We start from the raw sequence: 20058 nt of genomic DNA, 5'->3' as shown, positions 1-20058 counted from the left end.
TTTACAGAGAGTATATTGGAGGAGGTAGCAGGACATGACATTTATTCCTTTATGGAAGGGTTTTTAGGATACAATCAAATTTCCATAGCGAAGGAAGACAAACTGAAGACATTTGTCGTTGAGGATGGGGTGTATGCATACAATCGGATGCCATTCGGCTTGTGCAACGCGCCTGCTACATTCCAGCGAATCATACTACACATCTTCGACAAAATGTCCGTCGAAAACTTTAAAGCATTCCTGGATGATTGGTCAGTATTCAGTGCCGAGGACAAACGTCTAGCAACGTTGGGCGAGTGTATGGAGAGATGTCAACGGGCGCGACTAGCTTTGAATCTGAAGAAATGCAGATTCATGGTTCCACAGGAAAGACTGCTCGGGCATATAGTCTGTAAAGAGGGCTTGAAGACAGATCCAAACAAGGTCAGAGTCATATTGGAAATGCAGTCGTCCACCAATGTAACGAAGGTAAAATCTTTCCTGGGACACATGTTATTACAGACGGTTCATCAAAATATTTGCCAAGGTATCATACCCGCTGGACAAGTTAACATGCAAAGGAGAATCATTCAGATGGGAGAAAGAACAGGATGAGGCACTTGAAGGACTCAAGGTACGATTGGCTATGACTCCCATCTTGGTGTATCTGGATTGGAACAAAGAGTTTCATGTTCATGTCGACGCGTCCAACTATGCAATCGGAGCAACCTTGGTGTAGATGGGGAACCATGGGTTGGATCACCCGATATACTTTGCCAGCCGACTGTTATCAAAAGCTGAGTAGAACTACGGTACAATAGAACGGGAAGCATTGAGAATGGTCTACACCGTGCAGAAGTTTCATCACGACTTGTTGGCGACGCCATTTGTGTTCTATGTTGACCATCAGGCTCTATTATAAATGATCAATAAACTTGTCATTCATGGAAGAGTCAGCAGGTGGTTGCTTCTGTTACAGGAGTTCACCTTCAAAATAATTGTACAGCCTAGAAAGAAACATGTCAGCGCAGACCATCTGGACGGAGTGAACAATGATTTTCTTGATGCACAGTTGTTTCAGATTGCAGTACTGCCGAAATGGTAGACAAGCATTGGAGAATCTCTCTACAGGTCAGTTCCCAAGTGAGATGCCACCAAATGAAAGGCGCAAATTAATAATCAGGAGCCGTACCTTCCAGTTGATCAACGAATTACTCTACAAGATGGGGCCTGATCACATCCTGTGACGGCGTGTGTTAGAGGAAGAAATACCACAGGTGTTAAAGGAAGCACATGAGGGTCTAGTGGGAGGACACATGGGACCTGATACAACAACACGAAAAATATTACTGGCAAGATTGTGGTGGCTGACAGTGTACAACGACGTGCGAGAATGGGTCGTCGGGTGTGACACTTGCCAACGAGCCGGGAAGCTGCTGAAGAGAGACTTTATGCCACTTAACCCCTCACATGTGCAGGAACTCTTCGAACAATGGGATTGGGTTTCATCGGACCTTTGAAGGTGAGCAAGACTAGAAGGTGTCGATACATCATTGTCGCAACAGAGTCCCCGACCAAGTGGGTGGAGGCACGCGCACTACCGGATAACTCGGCCGTAAGCACAGCCAGATTCATTTATGGGCAAATTATTACCAGGTATGGGATTCCATTGCAGTTAACAAGTGATAGGGGTGGACACTTTGTTAATCATGTTATCTAATTGCTCACCACGAAATTCAAGATCTATCATTCATTATCGAGCCCGTACTATCCGAGAGCAAACGAACAAGTCGAGGCTACAAACAAGATCTTGGTATCAGTGCGGTTGAAGGTGAGGATTGGGAGGAAAAATTACCCTCTACGCTTTGAGCATACCGCATGGCGTATAAGGTGACAACGGGGCACACACTGTTTCAATTAATGTTCGGACAAGAGGCAGTGGTACCAGCGGAATTCACGATACCAAGCCTGAGGATAGCACTGGAAAATAAGTTAGGCGACATGGAAAGTTTAAGGGAGCGGCTGTACAAATTGAACAAGCTTGAAGAGAAGTGGTTATTGGCACAGTGGGCCACAGAGGTGATGTAGAACAGGCGTAAGGCATGGCATGACAAACACCAGAAATTGAACAAATTCCAGCCGGGACAGTGGGTGTTAAAGTATGACGGAAGGAACAAAGTCAAACTAGGCAAATTCAAGTTCAGATGGGTCGTGCCATACCAGATCCAGGAGGTAGGTGACAATGGAGCAAGAAAATTGTGGACTTTGGATGGACAAGAAGTGCCACAGGTAGTGAACAAGTCAAAGCTGAAGATGTACCATGAGAGGAAGACTCCCTTGTTGTCACAGAATGAAGTCCGAATGACTCCTTTATCGTCACAGAATGGCGAAGTCCCAAGGGAAAATTGAGTTCGTTACATTTCAAAAAAATAAAAAATAAAAATAAAAAAATGAAAAAATCACCGTATGGCTTTTTAAAGTTTCATTCACCGTACGGCTTTCAAGTTTCATGATGGATTTTAAAACTGGTCAACACTGTACGGAAATTTCAAGGAGGGACGTAGTGTACGGATTTGAAGAATGCAATTGCCAGTTGATGTATGGATTCCCCAACTTGACGTACGGATTTTCCAGGTTGCTGTTTGGATTTTCAAGCTAATTGTTTGCTCCGTACAAATTATGAAGGATTGATTGATATAGCTTGGCATATGGAATTGCCTTCCAGATTTGGCGTACCAATTTCTAAAGCAAAGCTTGGTGTACAGATTTTAAAGTTCTAATTATATGCTTAATGCTGCCGTATGGATTCCATGAATATAATTTACTGTACGGATTTTGTATGGTTCTGAGGTTGTTTTATTCATTGTACGAACTTCAAAGATTGAGGAACTTTTTGATTGCGAAAATTGTACGGGTTTCATATTAAGTTTTGATTCTATAAATGCTTTGGTCGTACGGCTTTTAGAGACATTTCTCTGTTACTGTACGGAGGATCACCTTCATGCTGTTGGCGTACGGAATCCAGGAGTACAATCGTCATACAAGATTAAGGAACTCAGTTGCTGTACGGATTCCAACAATATAAGATAGCGTACAAATTTCTAGAATGCATTTGTGGCATATGGATTTGGAGATTGAGCTTGCAGTACGAATTTTGAAGGATATTGCGTACGGATTTTACAATTTGTTGTACAAAATTTCAAGAGTAAATTGCCTCTTGCTGTTATATAGATTTGGGGGGTTTAACTTCATGTTTATAGCCGTACGGATTTAGTGCCTAGTTACCTTCATACGAATTTAGAAGCATACGAATTTGCATAAGGAGGCAAGATAGGAAATCTATACGAAAATAGGAGCCATTCACAAAGCATTCAAGAAGGAAACAAATTGCTGTCTATAGAGAAATAACTAAATAATTGACTAAGAATAAATGGAGTTTGTAGGCAAGAGAAAATGGAAAAAGCAATTGGAAGAATCTGCAGTTGAGAAGGGCATGAAAATGTCAAATTAGAATGAAGGCACCAACAACAGCAAGCAGAAGCATAAGCCATTGACACTTGCAACAATAGAAATCACACCACAAACTATACCATTTGAAGGGTTGAGCGGAATGGACTATAGAAAGTGGTGGCAAGAAACTCCTGATGACCATGCAGTAAAAGCAAGCATTAGAAGGGCACAGGTGGAATGGGCTATTCGGATGCCTGTTTTTTGCATTCAAGATTATGAAGGTTTCCTGCGCGCTATGATCGAGACTTATGGTAGAGGTTCTCAGAGGAGCACATTTGAGTACTTGGGTAGAGACTTGGTGGTTTCATTCAATGCAGCGGATTTCACGCGAGTGTTTGGCATACCAGGGCCGCAGGGCAAGAAGGTTCAGCCTAAGAAAATTTCTAAGGAGGTTAAACTATTTTTGATTAGGCTAGTATGCGGAGACATGATTGAAGTAGAGCAGGAAGCATTGGCTGAGACATCAAAAGGAAGGGGTTTAAAGAAGACAAACATTAGGGAGGGACCATGGCAATGCTTGATGGATTTAGTCAAGAGCAGGCTTACGGGATCAAGTAGGGCATCCGATATCTCCTTTCCACAGGTATCTATGATGAACGGTATAATGAACGGGAAGGTGTATAATTGGGCATTTGTGCTGGCTGAACGTATGCACTAATTTATGATCCTCCAGCATAAGACATTTTATATGCCACATTATGCCATAGGATTGTTCCTTGATGCTACAACGTGGATGATTCTAGAGGACACGTTGGAGGCAAAACCTGGGCCATTAGCTCCCGGAGAACCCCCTATCATGCAGTGGAGACACTTAGACTCAACCATTGTGTAGAAGGGTCCTACAGGACAAAAGAGACCCCAGATGGATATAGGAGGTGATACGGACATCGGGCGACAAGAAACATCTTCTAAGGAGAATAGTGTGGGGGACGAAGAATGGGAAGAAGATTACAAGGAGGTTCAGATTGTCACAGCCACCCCCTTGTTATTTCCGCGCACTACACTATCTGCCACTCCCTATTTGGTCCCAGCGGGTCTGCACATGGCTCACATACCAGGGTTTGGACAGACATGGCAACCGATAGTGATGACTACAACACCCCAGTAGGTAGTTACAGTAGTAGCGCCGTGGCAGCATGGGGTGAGGCCCCCTCTAGTTCGCCTAGGAGTTGGGTTTTCCATAGGGTTTGAACGAGTGGCAGCACCCGTCAGCCAAGAGCGTATGCCAGCTCCTGTCGATGCACTTCTCGTAGCAGAATCTGTGGCACAGCTAGCAGGAGGAGTTGCTGAAGCACAGCTAGCAGCAGCAGTTGAGGCACCTATAGTAGAGAGCGTACCAGAAGGTGGAGAGGAGATTGCCATGGAGGTACCCGACCTTCCCATATCGGAGATAACAGAGTTAGAATATGCCTAGTATGCATTTGGATGTTGTAGGGTCTAATGCAGTGGTTACGGTGGATGCCGCACTTTTAGCATCACCGGAGCGGGATAGGGAGAGTAGAGCTCGGAGGGTGAGTACTTTTCTGAGTATGCGGTTCCATTATACTTCGGCTCCCCGGATGCCCTGTGTAGACTCCTACGCGAGATGATATTTCGGAACTAGACACTTAGCAAGCGCAAGTAGCAGAGCCAGTTTAGGACATTGGACCGTCGCACAGTATCGTTGAGCGTATGGCGTACGCTGTGGAGACGGCTATGGGTGTGCAACAGGAACACCCACTAGCGTGAGGGACAAGAATGAGAGAGGCATTTCTTGCCGATTTCGCAACTCTAGCATCTCGGGCTCGCCAGGTGTTGGATTTGACGGAGACTTTGGCATTGGACTCAATCGTGAAGGAGCTGGAGGGAGTCATCTCGTTTATGCGATTGGGTTGCCCAACTGCTTTCACGGTCTGTTTTGAGGAGCGGGGATGGCTGGATGTTTAGATTGATAAGATGCGTCAGGACTGGGCCACCATGGCAGATTTTGCTGTGGAGAGCCGCGTGGAGGTTCTAATTCATGAGATAGTGAAGTTACACAAGGAGGCGTACTACACTCTTCGGAGGAGTCAGGCGGATCAGGTAGCTGCTGAGAGAGCTCGAGAGGAGTCAGCTGCCAGGTTAGCTTTAGAGAGGGCAGCCTGGGAATCTGAGAGGGAAGCCCTATTAGTTCGACAAAGTCAGTTGGTAGCAGAGAAGGAGCAGTTGGCAGCAGAGGAGGAGCAGGCGGCAGCTCAGAAAGAGTTGGGTGAAGTTGGAGAGATGATGCAGTTAGCTCTGGAGCTTCAGATGGAAGCGGAGGTTGAGTTGAAGGTTCGGAAAGAACAAGTCTACAAGTTGCGGGCGGAGCTAAACGAGTTGAGAGCGCAGACCACTATGCCAGGGACCCATCCTGTTGTTTAGTATTTACGTATTGATGTACTTGGATTATTTGTTATTTTGAGTTTTGTTGTATTGTTGTTTGGAGACGACTTTTTTTTTTTGGGGGGGGATGATGTCGTCGATGAATTTGTGTATCAGCTGACGGGTTCCTTCGGGAAGGTTCTTTTTATGTAGTCGACGAGCCCTTCGAAAATTGTCATGTAGTCGACGGACCCTTTCGGGAAGGTTCTTTAGAAAGTATTTATACACCCTTTTGGGTCATTGTAAGTCATCATCTGTATGTAATCTCTTGGTATATGCGAATAATACAAGTTCTGTTGTTCTTATCTATTGCTTGTGTGCATTAATTTTTTTACCCCAGTTTGGTAAACACCAGTCACAACATTGTCTTCCTTCCACCTTATTATTTTTCTACCACCACATTGTCTGTCTCAAGATTCAGCATACGATGCATAACCAGATTATGACCTAATATTTTGATTACAAATATTAGATCGAATCAATTTAGGGTATATCATATTGTCTTTGGTGTTTTCTATTGACAATGGTATCGACATAATGTTGTTAAATTTGTTATGTATATATGTATGCTGTTTTCTTTTATTACTGTCTATCACTATTTGCTATTTCAGTCATTACCATTTCTCACTTTGTTTCAGTAACTTGTATCATGTCAATCTCATTGCTTTAATGAATTCCATTTTACAGCTACCACGAGTCATAGAATGAGTCACTTTTCCTCTTTCATGCACTAAATTTGTTTATCTTTAGACACTTTCCCATTATCTCTAATTCAAGCAATATCATTCCTTCCAATTTGAATGCCATGTTGAAATGAGTTGGGCGCTGAATTCAATGTTTCCTCATATTAATTTCACCCACCTTACCTTCACATTCCTTATCTCTAGACGATTCTTATCCCATTTTAGGTGTGGAACCATTCTACTTTATAAGAAGTTATAATGTCCTACTTAGAGTTTGAAATATTAAGTCAAGTTAGTTTGACTCTTCCTTAGGATTACTCATTCCCTTAACTTCACAACGACATCATTCTAGCATAATATTCAGAATTTCAATCTAAGAGAAGTCCTCTAGTTGAAGAGATGACCTCTCCTGTGATTTCCTTCGTCATGATTTTCTTTCCTCCATCGCTGTTCACCACCATCCCCGTGGTCTTCCATGGCTACTATGCAATGTGATTGTGTGGGCGTTTGTGTGTTAGTTACTTATGCTTCCATTCATCGTTCATCCTTTGTTTGCTTGTTCCGTCGGCTCTTCTCACTGGTTGTGGGTCACCTTCCACGGGTTTTTCCTTACCTCTCCTCGCTCAAGATTCGAGGGTTACTGGCAGCTACTGGTGTTTCACATTCCCGCAATGTTTTACTGGCTATGGGTGTGACAACATCGAGATTACTGGTGTGGTTACAGCTGGTGTTTTTAATGGTTTGCAGCCTGATTACTCCTTGCAACGTGCTGTTACTAGGGTGTCTTGCAAGTGGATACAAACATTTTTGTTGCTATCCTTGTTTGTTGTTACGGATTCCTCCTTTCAATTGCCACTGGTTACTTGTGATTCTTGTCGTTACTGTAATTTTTTTTTTTCATATAGTAGTGGTTTGTGGATTTCAAGTTGGTGTCTATTTGGGTTTGACACGTGACCTCAGTTCCACAGTGGTTGCTTCTTTCTAGTGTTCTTTATTGGCTTTTGACTATGTCTGACATTGAGGACTCTTGCTCATCACAAGGTCAGCAACCTCTGACCTATCAGAGGCTTTGTGATAGGATTCCAAGCTAGAGATGGATAATCTGTAGTTGAGAGAGAAAATTATCTCTTTGACTAATACTATCTCAGAACTCAAGACTACCACAAGCTCCAATTCTTCTTTGATCCAAGGATTTTCGGATACTTTCACCTCCGAGACTGCAAGTCTACAAACCAATATCCACTCCATTATCGCGTAACTTGAGGGGCTTGATACCATCAAAGAGCAACAATTAGTTATCGCAACAAAGCATTCTTCTCCAATCTCTAAAACCAAACAAAAAGTTAAGTCGTGGGCCTCCCTCTGCAACAACATAGATACAACTAGTTTTGACAAGATGGTTCAAGGGAAGATTGAAGATGAGCGCGTGAGACGGGTTCGTGAGCTCAATCTACAGGCTCATGGACTCCCTCCTACTTCCGATCCTCTCTCAGCTAAACATTCTTTTCTCTGTGATTAGCTTGGTTTCTCCGACATCACATTGGATAAGTGTTGGGTTGGTCGTGGTGATGACCAATTTATCCAGTTTCTCACACATGCAAATAGTCTCTGTGCTCTTAGAGCAAAGAGGAAGTTGTTCTCTCTTCCTTCTAAGATTTTCCTAGATGAAGATCTTATGAAGGCTCAGGTTGCAGAGCTGAAACATGCTTGTGGTATTGTGGTTGAGGCTAGATGGGCTGGTAAATGGGTAGTTATTAGAAATATCAAAGCAATTATTTGGGATTCCCCAATGGATGGGAAGCAAGACAGGCCCCCAAGACCAAATGACAGTCCCACCAATAGTCGGACAAGAGGGAAATCCCCGCTTGCTCCCTTCTTGTTAACTGTTGGAATGGAATGGCTCTTTATGGTCATTACTCGGTCTTTTACATGATGCTGTGGGGTTCGTGGATATACTTGTCATTATCGAGACTCACGAGTCCTGTGCGTCCTCTTCCAAGTTTACAGGCTATTGGTGGTTATTTGTTTCTATAGAGGAGGTTCGTGCTTTTGGCGGGGTTTGCGGGACTGGTGGCGTGGCCTGTTTGATTAGAGATGATATTTTCAGCTGTATGTCTATTATCCACTCTTGATATGTTTGCTGAATTTTTGTGGGTCCGCATTGATCGTGAGAGTCGCCGTTAGAGAGATTTCTTTATTGATGTTTGTTATTTCCCACCAGCTTCCTCCCATTATGCTATCCATGGTACCGAGGACAGCGACCCTTTTGTGGACCTTAGCAAGAGTGTCTCTCAATTTGTTGCTTTAGGAGACTTCATTATTCTCAGTGATGTCAATGCGAGGACCAGAGAACTCTAGACTCCGCTCTATGACTGTAGCTCTGATTCCATCTGCTCCATTGAGATTGATCCGGCTATTTTGGGGCTACAGCGTATTTCTTATGATGCTCTTGGGCCAATTTCCTATTATGGTTGCCATCTTGAACTGTCTTTCTTGCTTTCCTGGATCCTAGCTCTTCACTTGTTGGCCTCATTGTAGTGGTGCTAGCGTTGTTGATTATGCCCTCACCTCTCCCTACTTCATCCTCTGCATCCACAACTTCACCATCTTATGCCTTCCTCTTGCGGATCATGCTCTCCTCAGTATTCATACTCGTATTTCTCCTCTTGCTTCACCTCCCCCTTAGTCACTTCATCTCTCTTCTGTCATTGTTCTTTCCCCCATTCGCTTTTGCTTCCTCGATAGTGATAGTGAGCTCTTTTCCTCTCATCTTTCGAGACTCCTCATCCTACATGTTTTACTAACTCTTGTGAAACCTCCATGTTTGACTTGCTTGTGACAACCATTTGGAAGTTCGCCATCCTTTCCATACCTCATCGTCCTTTACTTCCCCTCTGCAACAAACGCCATAATAGGTCCTATGAACTAGTGGTTCAATGTTTCTTGCAAATATTTTCATCACTCAGTGCGTTCGGCTTTCGAGGCTCACTCCCCCAACTTTGTTCACCTTCTTAATTTTCTTCATTGTAAAAAATGATCTTTTACCGCTTCCCAGTGCAAATCCCTTGGCTCTACGTTGATCCGCAACCCTCAACTTTTTTGGCGCACCCTTTTTCCCCGTTGTTCCCTTTTGTCCTTCTTACTTGACTTTCGCTGCCTTACCTCTCATACCATGACTCTTTATGATATTCCTGGGCAGCCTTCTATCCACCCCATTCCTCCTCCTTTCTACCACTTGTTCACCTTCTCTTGCATTCACGAGGCCATCAGATCCATGAGATGCAGTAGAGCAGCGAATGAGGAGGGGTTTCAATCTAAACTCTTCAAGTTTGGTGCCTCGGTTCTGGGACCCTATCTGTCTATACTCTTCAATAGAGTGATTTGCACTAGGTTCTTGATTTCTTGGTCTAGGCATCTGATTTACCCTATTAACAAGACCGGTCTTGTTCCTGATCTTGGGAATTATAGAGCCATTATGATTGGGCACATGTTTGCCAAACTCTATGTGACAACTCTTAATGCTATATTATCTAGTGAGCTTGACAGGAAAGGTTGTAGAGCTAAAGGGCAGGCTGGTTTCTAAGCTGAGTATCAGAGCATGGATCATATTTTCACTTTACGGGCTATTATTGAGGAGGCTAGACATAGATGGACGAAAGTTTACTTTTGCTTTGTTAATTTTCGCAAGGCTTTTGATTTTGTTCCTAGGATGGCTCTTTTTGAGAGGCTGTGGGAGATTGGGATTTGTGAGATGTTACTTACTGCTATTATGAGATTATATGAGATTGTGGTGGGTAGATTCAGAACCCCTAGGGGTTTCTTAGATCTGATTCGTAGCAATCATCGGTGTCAAATAGGGGTGTCCTCTCTCCCCAACTTTATTTGGTTTATATATTGATGAGCTTGAAGACTTCCTTTTAAAGTCATCGCTTCCAGGAGACGGTTGTTACTTACACCAGGTGTTGATCTCCTTTCTTCTTTTCGCGGATGATGTGGTTCTTCTTGCTTCTTCTCCAAAGAGTTTACAGAGGCTGCTTGATGGGTTGGCTTCCTTTTGCGATCAAGGACAGCTTGTGGTTAATTTGGGTAAGACTTGGATTATGATCTTTAATTGCTTAAAGACTTCTTATTTTCATTTCTTTTTTCAGGGAGAGGAGATTGAGATTACTTCCTCTTATATATATTTGGGGGTGAAGTTTTTTGGACCTCGGTTTAGTTTGAGACCGGCAATTTAGTCCAGAGTTAATAAGGGTATGGGTTTTCTCGCTATGCTTGAGAAATAGTATTTTAGACACCACTTTTAGGATACCTCGTCCAAGTTATCTCTCTTGGAGTCCCTTGTTTGGCCGATGGTTCTTTATGGCTCTATGGTTTGGAGCCGGTCTCTCCTTGGTTATGATTGGGCCTCGATCAAACGGGTTCAGACTTTGCTCTTACGGCGCATCATTAGATGTCACAGATTCACTCATAGTATCATTCTTGCTGAGTTTGGTGCTCATCCCTTCAGTCTTGCAGCCATATTTGATCTGGTTTGGTTCCTTCATCATCTGCATGGTTTTGTAGATTTGGCTACTGAATGTGATAGATACTCCTACTTGGTGTATTGCTCTTCTGTTGCTACTGCGAGTTCTGATACTTGTTCTTGTGCTCATTGTTGGTATGCACAAGCTTCTTCTCTGCTGAGATCTATTTTGATTGATATTGACTGCCTCCCTCCTTGCCAGCTCTCACTGAATGCCCCTGCTCATCTCCTCCCCTCATGGCAGGAGTTGAATGAGCACATCAGACTAGATATTTACAGACAATACAAAGAAAAGGCAAAGAAAAAGGTGATCCAGAAAGGGAGCTTTACAACAGAACAAGCTAAAAATCATGACTCAACACTAGTAGTAAGAGCCCTCAATGCAAAGTAACAATAACAAGAATTTGGTCACTAGCATAACCCCAATCTCTTTATTCCAAGTAATAATGAGTTCGATTATAAATAATGCAAGGTTATTCTTATATTTATTATGGTTTTCATGAATGGACATGTATGTATGCATTTCTATAGCAACGTCAGGGAACCTTTGAGGACTTGTTTGATTAATTGATAATAAACACTCATGTTTGAATTTAATGAAATCTTTTATAATTTAGAAGAATCATTATGAGCTGATCGTATTTATGAACAGATTAAAATATATACGTGTTTCAAGTTAATGTTAAAAAATTCTCTTTTACCCTTAATAACTGTGTTGTTCTCTTTGGTTTGTAAAGTTTAAATGCTAATCTTTTATTTTTGGTCCTCCTTTTTGGCTTGCAATTTAATCTTCTTTATACTTCATTGAAAATGTCACCATCTCTCATTGAATTAAATCGCCACTTTTTGTTATTGTCTTTTGAAAGAGTCACAAACTTTCAGATTTACTACCCTTTTGAAGAGTCACAACATTTCAAAATTACCACCTCTGAAAAGAGTCACATCCTTCATCATTGCCGCCCTTCGGAAGAGTCACAACCTTTCATCATTTCTGCGCCTTTAGAAGAGTAACAACATTTTATTTATTTCTATGCTCTTTTCTTCCATTCTCCTCCTTACCAAATGAAGTTCTCTTCTCCCTTTTTAAATCTCATCTTTGAGGGAGTCACAATTTTCCCTTTCATGCCTTTTGACCCTTGATTAACTTAACTCAGTTTAATTATGTTATAATCTAATTTTATTATTTTATATCTTAACTTTACTATTTTATATTTTCACTTTATATATATATTTGATTGATAATTGGCTAACCCTTTTTATTAATTTTAAAATGCTACATTTTTACCCCGTTAAAGTGCAGGCATCAAGGAAAAATAACAGGGAAGAAAAACCTTGGTCTCGCTTGGGACTTTTATGTCCTGTATACTCATACATTGCCCATAGAATAGGGACTTTGGAAGGCATACCTTCCATTACATTGTGTTCTTGACATGGTTAGATTGGAAGCAATATATAATACAATGCTTTATGTCATACAATTGCCCTCTTTTTAGGGTCTTTGGTTTATATTTTATATTTTGATTTAATTATGATATCAATATATTACTATATTATTATATTAAAATATATTATATTATTATGATACTAATAAAAAATTATATTACATTATTTATTTTAATTTTATAATTATGATTTATGATTATTTTAATATTATTAATTATTTATATTGTAATTATATTATACTGTATTACAATTTATCTATATATTATTTTATATTTTATATTAAATATTATTATCTATTTATTAAATGTCCTTACAGAGGGGACATCACAGTCCATCCTTTCTCGAATTGCTTCCCTTCAAACAATTATACATTCTCAACATTCACCAAGAATGTCCTCATTTAGAGATATGTAATCTCTACCTTGTATTAGGGCGCCCCTTATCAGTTCTCTCTTAATTATAGTGCAATAGGGTGCCTTGATAGAGATTCTCCCTTAACTGCAACTGCAATAAGCATCCCTTAGCATCTCTCCCTTATTCACTACTGCAATAGGGTGTTGTTAGTAGTTCTCCCTTAATCACAACGCAATAGGGCATCCCTATAGCAGTTCTCCCTTAATTGCTACTACAATAGGGTGCCCTTCACGATCCTCCCTTGATTGCAGCCTTGGCTACTTTTGCAATAGGGTGCCCCAACCCTTAATCACAAAGTAGTAGAGTGCCCTAGCAATTCTCTCTTAATTGCTGACTTGGTTGGAAAGGTAGTTGCAATAGGGTCCCCTAGTAGTTCTACCTTGATCATAGAGCAGTAGGGTGTGCTCATAGCAATGATTCCTTAATTGCTACTGCAATAGTGTGTCCTAACAATTCTCACTTAATTGCAAACTTGGCTGGGAAAGTAACTACAATAGGATGCCCTAGCATATCTCCCTTAATCGCAAAGCAGTAGAGTGCCCTCATAGTGGTTCTCTTTAAACTACTCCTCTAATAGGGTCTCCTAGTGATTCTCTCTTAATTGGAGACTCGATTTGAAAGGTACTTGCAATAGGGTGCCCTAGCAGTTCTCCCTTAATTGCACAGCAGTATGGTGCCCTCAGTCATTCTCCCTTAACCACTTTTACAATCCCTAACAATTTTCCCTTAATTGCAGCCCTTTCCCCAATTATTGTGCCAAAGGCACATGAAACAGTCTACAAGTTGGGAACTACCTGACATGTGACCGAAACTACTCTGCCTTTCCCTTCAACAACTCCTTGTCCTATGTTCTTATGATATGCTCCCTGTCAAGTTGATTCTTACTTAGAGTAATATACACACATTGTCATAGATATGTAATTATCTAAAATGATCAATTTTTAATTACTATTCAACTTAATAATCTTATGTATAATTCTGAAAAAGAACTTATGCTTGTTTACTGATATGACATTACTATGACATCATTGATTGTTGATCTTTAAAACAATACAAAAGTGACTTGTCTTCCTTTCGGGCCTTTGTAGTTATGTTTTCTCTCCAATGATAGGTTTACATTCAATATCATTCATAGGTTGGCAAAAACATGCTCTAATGCCACTTGTAATGCCCTCTTTTGTGATCACTTTTTTCTTTGCCTTCGCTCTCAACACCTTTCATTAGATTTAAGTCATCCCTTTTCATTATTATCTTTTGAAAGAGTCACAACCTTTCATCATTGCTGCCCCTTTGGAAGAGACAAACTTTCAGATTTACTACCCTTTGGAAGAGTCACAACTTTTCAAATTACTACCTCTAAAAAGAGTCACACCCTCCACCTTTGCTGCCCTTCGAAAGAGTTACAACCTTTCATCATTGCTGCCCCTTTTGAAGACTCACAACCTTTGATTAGTTCCCATGCTCTCTTCTTCTTTCCCCCCCCCCTTGCTGATGCTCTCTTTTTTCTTTTCATATCTTATGTTTGAGGGAGACAACTTTTCGTTTCATGACTTTTGACCCTTCATTAACTTAAGTTAAATTATGTTATATTCTAATTTTATTATTTTACATTTAGATTTTAGTTTAAAATATATTCTTTTATATTTTAATTTTATTATTCTATCAATTATATATTATATTATTATGATAATATTAATAGATTATGTTATATTATTTGTTTTAATTTTTTTATTTTGATTCATTATAGTATATTTATTTATATTGTAATAATATTGTACTATTATTAATCTATATAAAGGGGGTAATAAAGCTAAGGAGAAACACAAAATGATCATTAGTGGTATAGAAATGGTCGCAAAAATATACGATGTGCAGAATAGGGCTGAGGCAGATGATGTTATTGGCAAATTCTTCTTTGTTAATAGTGTTCCATTCTATGTGGCTCCCTTACCTTATTATAAGGCAGTTGTGGCAAAAATAATACAAGACAATCATATGTGCCACTAGGGGAGACAAACTAACATCACAATCTTGGATAAAAACTATAACAAGATTAATATTATAATGGAGAAAATGAAACATATCAAGGTCACTAGTGGATATAACATAATCATGGATGGATGGATGGATATCAGTCATTGTCCTTTCATCAATATTATAATCTCACGTACAAAGTGCCATTACTTCCTTATTGCTACCAATATTTCAAAGCATCAAGGCTGTTGATTTTAAGTTCCAAATCCTTAGAGATGTTTTTTAGGAGGTTGGGCCAAAGAATGCTTTGTATGTAGGGACATGTACATAATATTGGTGAAAAGCTACATGGAAATTGATTCACGAAGTCCATAGGCATATTTGGTGGATTCTTTGTGTGCATGCCACGAATAATGCATTCAAAGATATGAGTATTTTTAGATGGATCAAAGAGGTGGTTGATGATGTTAGAGATATATAGATATTTATCTATCTCCACCATACTTAATATGTACTCTCTAGAACCTTTTCTAGAGGTAGTTTTGATAACTTGTAGAGACTACATTTGCATCATACTTTGTTTTCTTGTAGAGGATGCAAGATTTGTTGGACTAACCGCCAATATTCCTCTCCAAGATTCATGACATGACTTAAATGCCTCCTATGTTGTACAAGTCTAGTGGTTGTATCGGGCATTGACAAGTTGATCTTTAGTGCAATGATAACTCTAGCTTGTAGCAAGTGGTATAAGAGCTTGGTCAGAGGTTCGAACCTCCTTGGCTAACTTTGGGGGAGTGGAGGGGATTGCTGGACTAACCACCAATGTTCCCCTTTGGGATTCATGACCTGGCTAAACCACCTCCTGTGTTCTATAATTCTAGTGGTTGTATCGAGCATTGACAAGTTGATCTTTTGGTGCAACAACAACTCTAGCTTGTAACAAGATTTACAAGAAGCATTGCAATAATGTCTATGATAGGAGAGTGGAATCGGGATTGCAATTCTAAGTAAGAGCAAGGGGGAAGGGTGAAGGAGGTGGTGAAGACTCGAAGAGAGATACTTTCTAGGCTGATATGAGATATAGTGTTGTCATCATTGTTCCATTCTTTAGAATTATTAGATATGGGCACACAAATGAACCTAGCTTTAGAGAGTTGTATGAGTGTATTGATAGTATGCCTCAACCAATCATTCATTATTGATGGGAGAAGCTCAACGCTTTCTTGAATTGAATTTGAAGTGGTATGCCCAGAAGCTTAGATATAAGATGTTGAGGTGAAGGTGATGTTCAGGAAGGCTATCCAAAAGATATATGATTCTATTTAAGTTAGGATCATTCACATTGAGTGGAAAATGATTGCCAGTTTAATGGGATATTCAAAATAGACCAAGATGGATAGGGAGATTGTAGCACAAGAGGTCCAATTCTATGGTGGACTGTGCATGTGTTTAATTCTTTGACTATTATGTGTCCCAGGTTTTTAGTGCATTTTTTATTAAGAGGAACTGGTCTTTATATTTTTCATCCAGTTTGTTAAGAGGAATTGACTTATCTGTAAAGGAAGGAGAAGTGTATAGTTGTACATAGTGCTAGAATTGACTATGACATTTCTAACAAACAAGGAGTGTTCAACAACTTTATGGAATGTAGAGCTAGAGGAGCCACCATAGATAGAGTTGGTTGGTATCGGTTTGGAGGAGCTTGATCTTGACAAGTCCATTAGTTTGAGTGATGGGGAATTTGCCATGAAATTTGGAGATGAATGACAATTTGAGGAATTAGGTCATTGCCAATTGTATTTGAATTTTGAATGTAATATAAATATATTTATATTTGGTATCATTACTGTTCAATGCAATATTTTTGATTATTCCAAAGTTTCATAAATTTCATATGCAATATACATGAAACCAACAGTTTCTGTATGAAGAACTAAAAATCATTCAGAATGTGGTATTTTTTTGTTGTGAGACAGTTTCTTGCACTGGGAACAAAAAAAAATGACTGGTTTTGTGTTTTAGTGGGTTTGTTCAGCAGATTGCATTAGAAGTGTAGATCAGAGTGGATTCATCAGCTTGAAGAAGTTGTCTTGGGGGCACTAATTGTAAATTCAATGTATTACGCCCTAGTTATTAACTCACCTATGTTATAGATTTTTGACTATAAATCAGAAATTTTCTTTTTATTATGGATATGTCTGCTACACTGTGCAATAGAAAACAAGTACATTGCTAAACAGAAGCATTATTTATAATTTGATTTTACCTGTATCATAGGTTTGATGGCATTGAGGCAAACTGTGAGATCTCCATGATTTTTGGTGAAGTGTATTTTGGTTGTTTGGTCATATTGGATTTGGAGAGCTCTATTGTTGAAGGGAACGTTAAGGAAATATATCCAAACGTGCTGACAATAGTGGGTATTAATTTGTTAGACACAGGTCTAGGTTAGGGTCCTTCCAAGGAAAACCTCTAAATCAAAATAACATATTGTAGCATCAGGAAAACTAAAGTGTGTAACCAATGATCTTGTACAGCTTTTGCAGCAAAATGGAACTTTTTCCTTCTTTGTGGTAAATTTTATGATTGATCATAAAATTAAAAATAAACATTGTATTTTTCTTATGTTGTTTCAAAACACGCTTCTAGTAGCATGCAGTAATCAATGCATATGAATTGTGTAGTCAAAAGACAGCAATTGGAGAACTTGAACAACAGCTGGAAGAAGAAAGAAGCCAGCGGAGGGATGAAAGAGAAAAGGCTGAAGCAGACTTAAAGGCTTCTGTAGAGAGGATTCGTTTAGAATCTCTAGAAGAGCTGAAGCGTCAATCGGAGGCTGCTGCACGCCAACATAAAGAACAAATAGATGTTATAACTAAGCTCCAGGTATTCCAATATTTATGGTTCTCTTGCATGAAAGTAATGGCTTTCAACTTGCCAGAATTGAAACTGTAGAGTGGTTCTGGATTAGATCTGTTAGTGAGGCAGTCATTGCATTCCGTTAGTACTGTTATATATTTCACTTTGATTTTATGTACTAACGTACTGCCTCTTTTATTTTTATGAATTATTTAATAAAAGATTCTATCCACTATGCAGGAATCAGACAAAGAAAATCGTGTATTAATGGAAACGTTGAGATCCAAGTTGGTACGTTTCTACTCTTGACACGTCATTTAATGTTCTCTGTGTAAAAGATTCCTCAAGTACTATTCAAATGCTTCTTGATCTGGAAACATAGGCTCATTTCTTTTAATCCTTTTTCCACCAGGAGGATGTCAGGGAAAATCTTATGAAATCAGAAAAAAAGGCCCGTGAACTTGAAGTTCAACTTCATGAAGAGGAATCCAGTTCAGCATCTGCAAGAAAAGTATGTTTTGTAATTGAATATAAAATCCTCCAGTCTCTGTTATCTGAGCAATTGCCTTTTGCGATATAAGATGGATAATAAGGAATGTTATGTTCTTTCTTCCATGGAACTAAACAGAAAGTTGCTGAGAAGGAGCATGAACTACAACGGCTCAAATTGGAACTGGAAAAAGAAAAGGTGAGAACAATGTTCTTTGATGGAATTCCAATTTGATCAGTTCTATTTTTCGTTGAGCATTCTTGGACATAAATGAATTCTTATGATTAAAACATCTTTATCGGTCAAAGTTCAAACCATAAACAGAAGGTCTGTATTTTCCAAAGTCGCATCCAATTGGACTGTTAATAGTGGTGAGGCATTGGTAAGGATAATGACGTCCTTTCAAAAAGCAAATCTCAACTGAAGAAGTTTACAAGGCTTCTAGCTTTGATACCCTAAAGAAGAAATCACATCTATAGATAGATGACACTTATTTTTTGAGATCGCAAATTAAATTGTTTTATGAATGCAGACATTATCAAAATTTTCCAAAGTCATTAGTTAATGTTTTCAGTCGTTGGTTTCTGTTGCCCTTTCTGCTAGCAATGGTCTGTACTAAGTGTTGCTGATGATGGAAGAAATGAACCATCACCTCATGTTCGCTTTTGTTTTTCTTAAGTTGGGGGATTCCTATGTGGAAATGTTATTAATAATAAAAATTGAGTTGATGAATAGATTTTAGATTAAAATGAGAGATGTATTCTCTCCTTTGAGTATCTTCTTTCTGCATGAAATATAGTACTCAGGCTAATAGTTGGATGTTTAGAAGTTGAGTAGAATAGACTTAATCTTCTGAGAGGCTGATCTCTTTTAGTATACAGGTTTAGCATCAGAATTAGAGCTGGAGGATTTCTAGGCGTTTTTAGTGACATCCAAGAATGAAGTCAAGTGAGGCATGTTTGCAGAGTATTTGTTTCAACATATGTATTTTATGAGTACTAAGGGTGATAAATGTAATGGACAGCTAAGATAAATGTCAGACTCAGATGCACATCCAATCCTCTTGTCAAGGGTTGAAGCATATGGCTATCATGATGTTTTTCTGTCTGCATCTGCTTGTGGTTCTCAGCCAATCTCATGGTTTTTCTGTAGTATAAGTTGGCTGCTTTTGCATACTATGTTTATACCAATATAAATGCACTTATGAAAAAAAAGAAAAAGATAAATGCACTTATCTGTGGTAAGATACTTATATCCTTGCAGTAGGATTTCTGAAGCATGTTGTACAAAAAAATTCCCGTGAATGGTAATTTACTAGTTGTTTTTATCTGCAACTCTTCTTTGATGCCATTTCTCATGCTGGACACTGAAAAGGAATATTCAATCTTAGAAGTTGTGCAGCATAAGCAAATTTTCCTGTTAATCTCAATGCCATACTTTTTAGAACTTGAAAGTTTTTATATTTTGTCAAACTTCTTAGACTCAAGGCTTCTTTCAAACATTATATGTAGGGATCTCTCTTCAAGAATCCATTTCAAAGATACATGAAGTAGATTATGAATTATCTATTGGAGTGATTGGCATATATTCAACAAAGCAATCCATCAGTGTGCACCATGATACAGCTTAGCTGAGAGTACCCTTGATTCTGATGTTAGCAGGTAGCACGAGAAGATGCATGGGCGAAGGTTTCTACACTGGAGTTGGAAATGGCTGCTGCAATTCGAGACCTGGGACTGGAGAAGCAACGGTTGCAAGGTGCCCGAGAGCGTATTGTTCTTCGGTCAGTATAGCAGTCCCAT

General features: G+C 39.5%; 1 protein-coding gene across 6 annotated transcripts in view; it reads left to right on the top strand.

The window, feature by feature from the left end:
• LOC149532146 (SMAD/FHA domain-containing protein) overlaps window positions 1-20058 on the top strand; it is a 211519-nt gene that overhangs the window by 184566 nt on the left and 6895 nt on the right. For 5 of the 6 annotated variants that reach the window (XR_016358488.1, XM_089808858.1, XM_089808859.1 and 2 more), the window contains exons 8-12: window positions 17592-17793; window positions 18007-18057; window positions 18179-18277; window positions 18395-18454; window positions 19915-20039. Coding sequence is in view for 5 of the 6 variants with exons in the window: in XM_089808858.1 (XP_089664984.1) it covers window positions 17592-17793; window positions 18007-18057; window positions 18179-18277; window positions 18395-18454; window positions 19915-20039 (537 nt within the window). In the remaining variant the exon portion in view is untranslated. The remainder of the gene's footprint in view (window positions 1-17591; window positions 17794-18006; window positions 18058-18178; window positions 18278-18394; window positions 18455-19914; window positions 20040-20058) is intronic. The other variant, XM_089808860.1, reaches the window with a different exon arrangement.

Source organism: Cupressus sempervirens, chromosome 11 (genome assembly GCF_028749045.1).
Source record: "Cupressus sempervirens isolate cs-2001-9-10 chromosome 11, ASM2874904v1, whole genome shotgun sequence".
NCBI classification, from domain to species: domain Eukaryota; kingdom Viridiplantae; phylum Streptophyta; class Pinopsida; order Cupressales; family Cupressaceae; genus Cupressus; species Cupressus sempervirens.
This window is presented reverse-complemented; position numbering and strand designations above follow the sequence as displayed.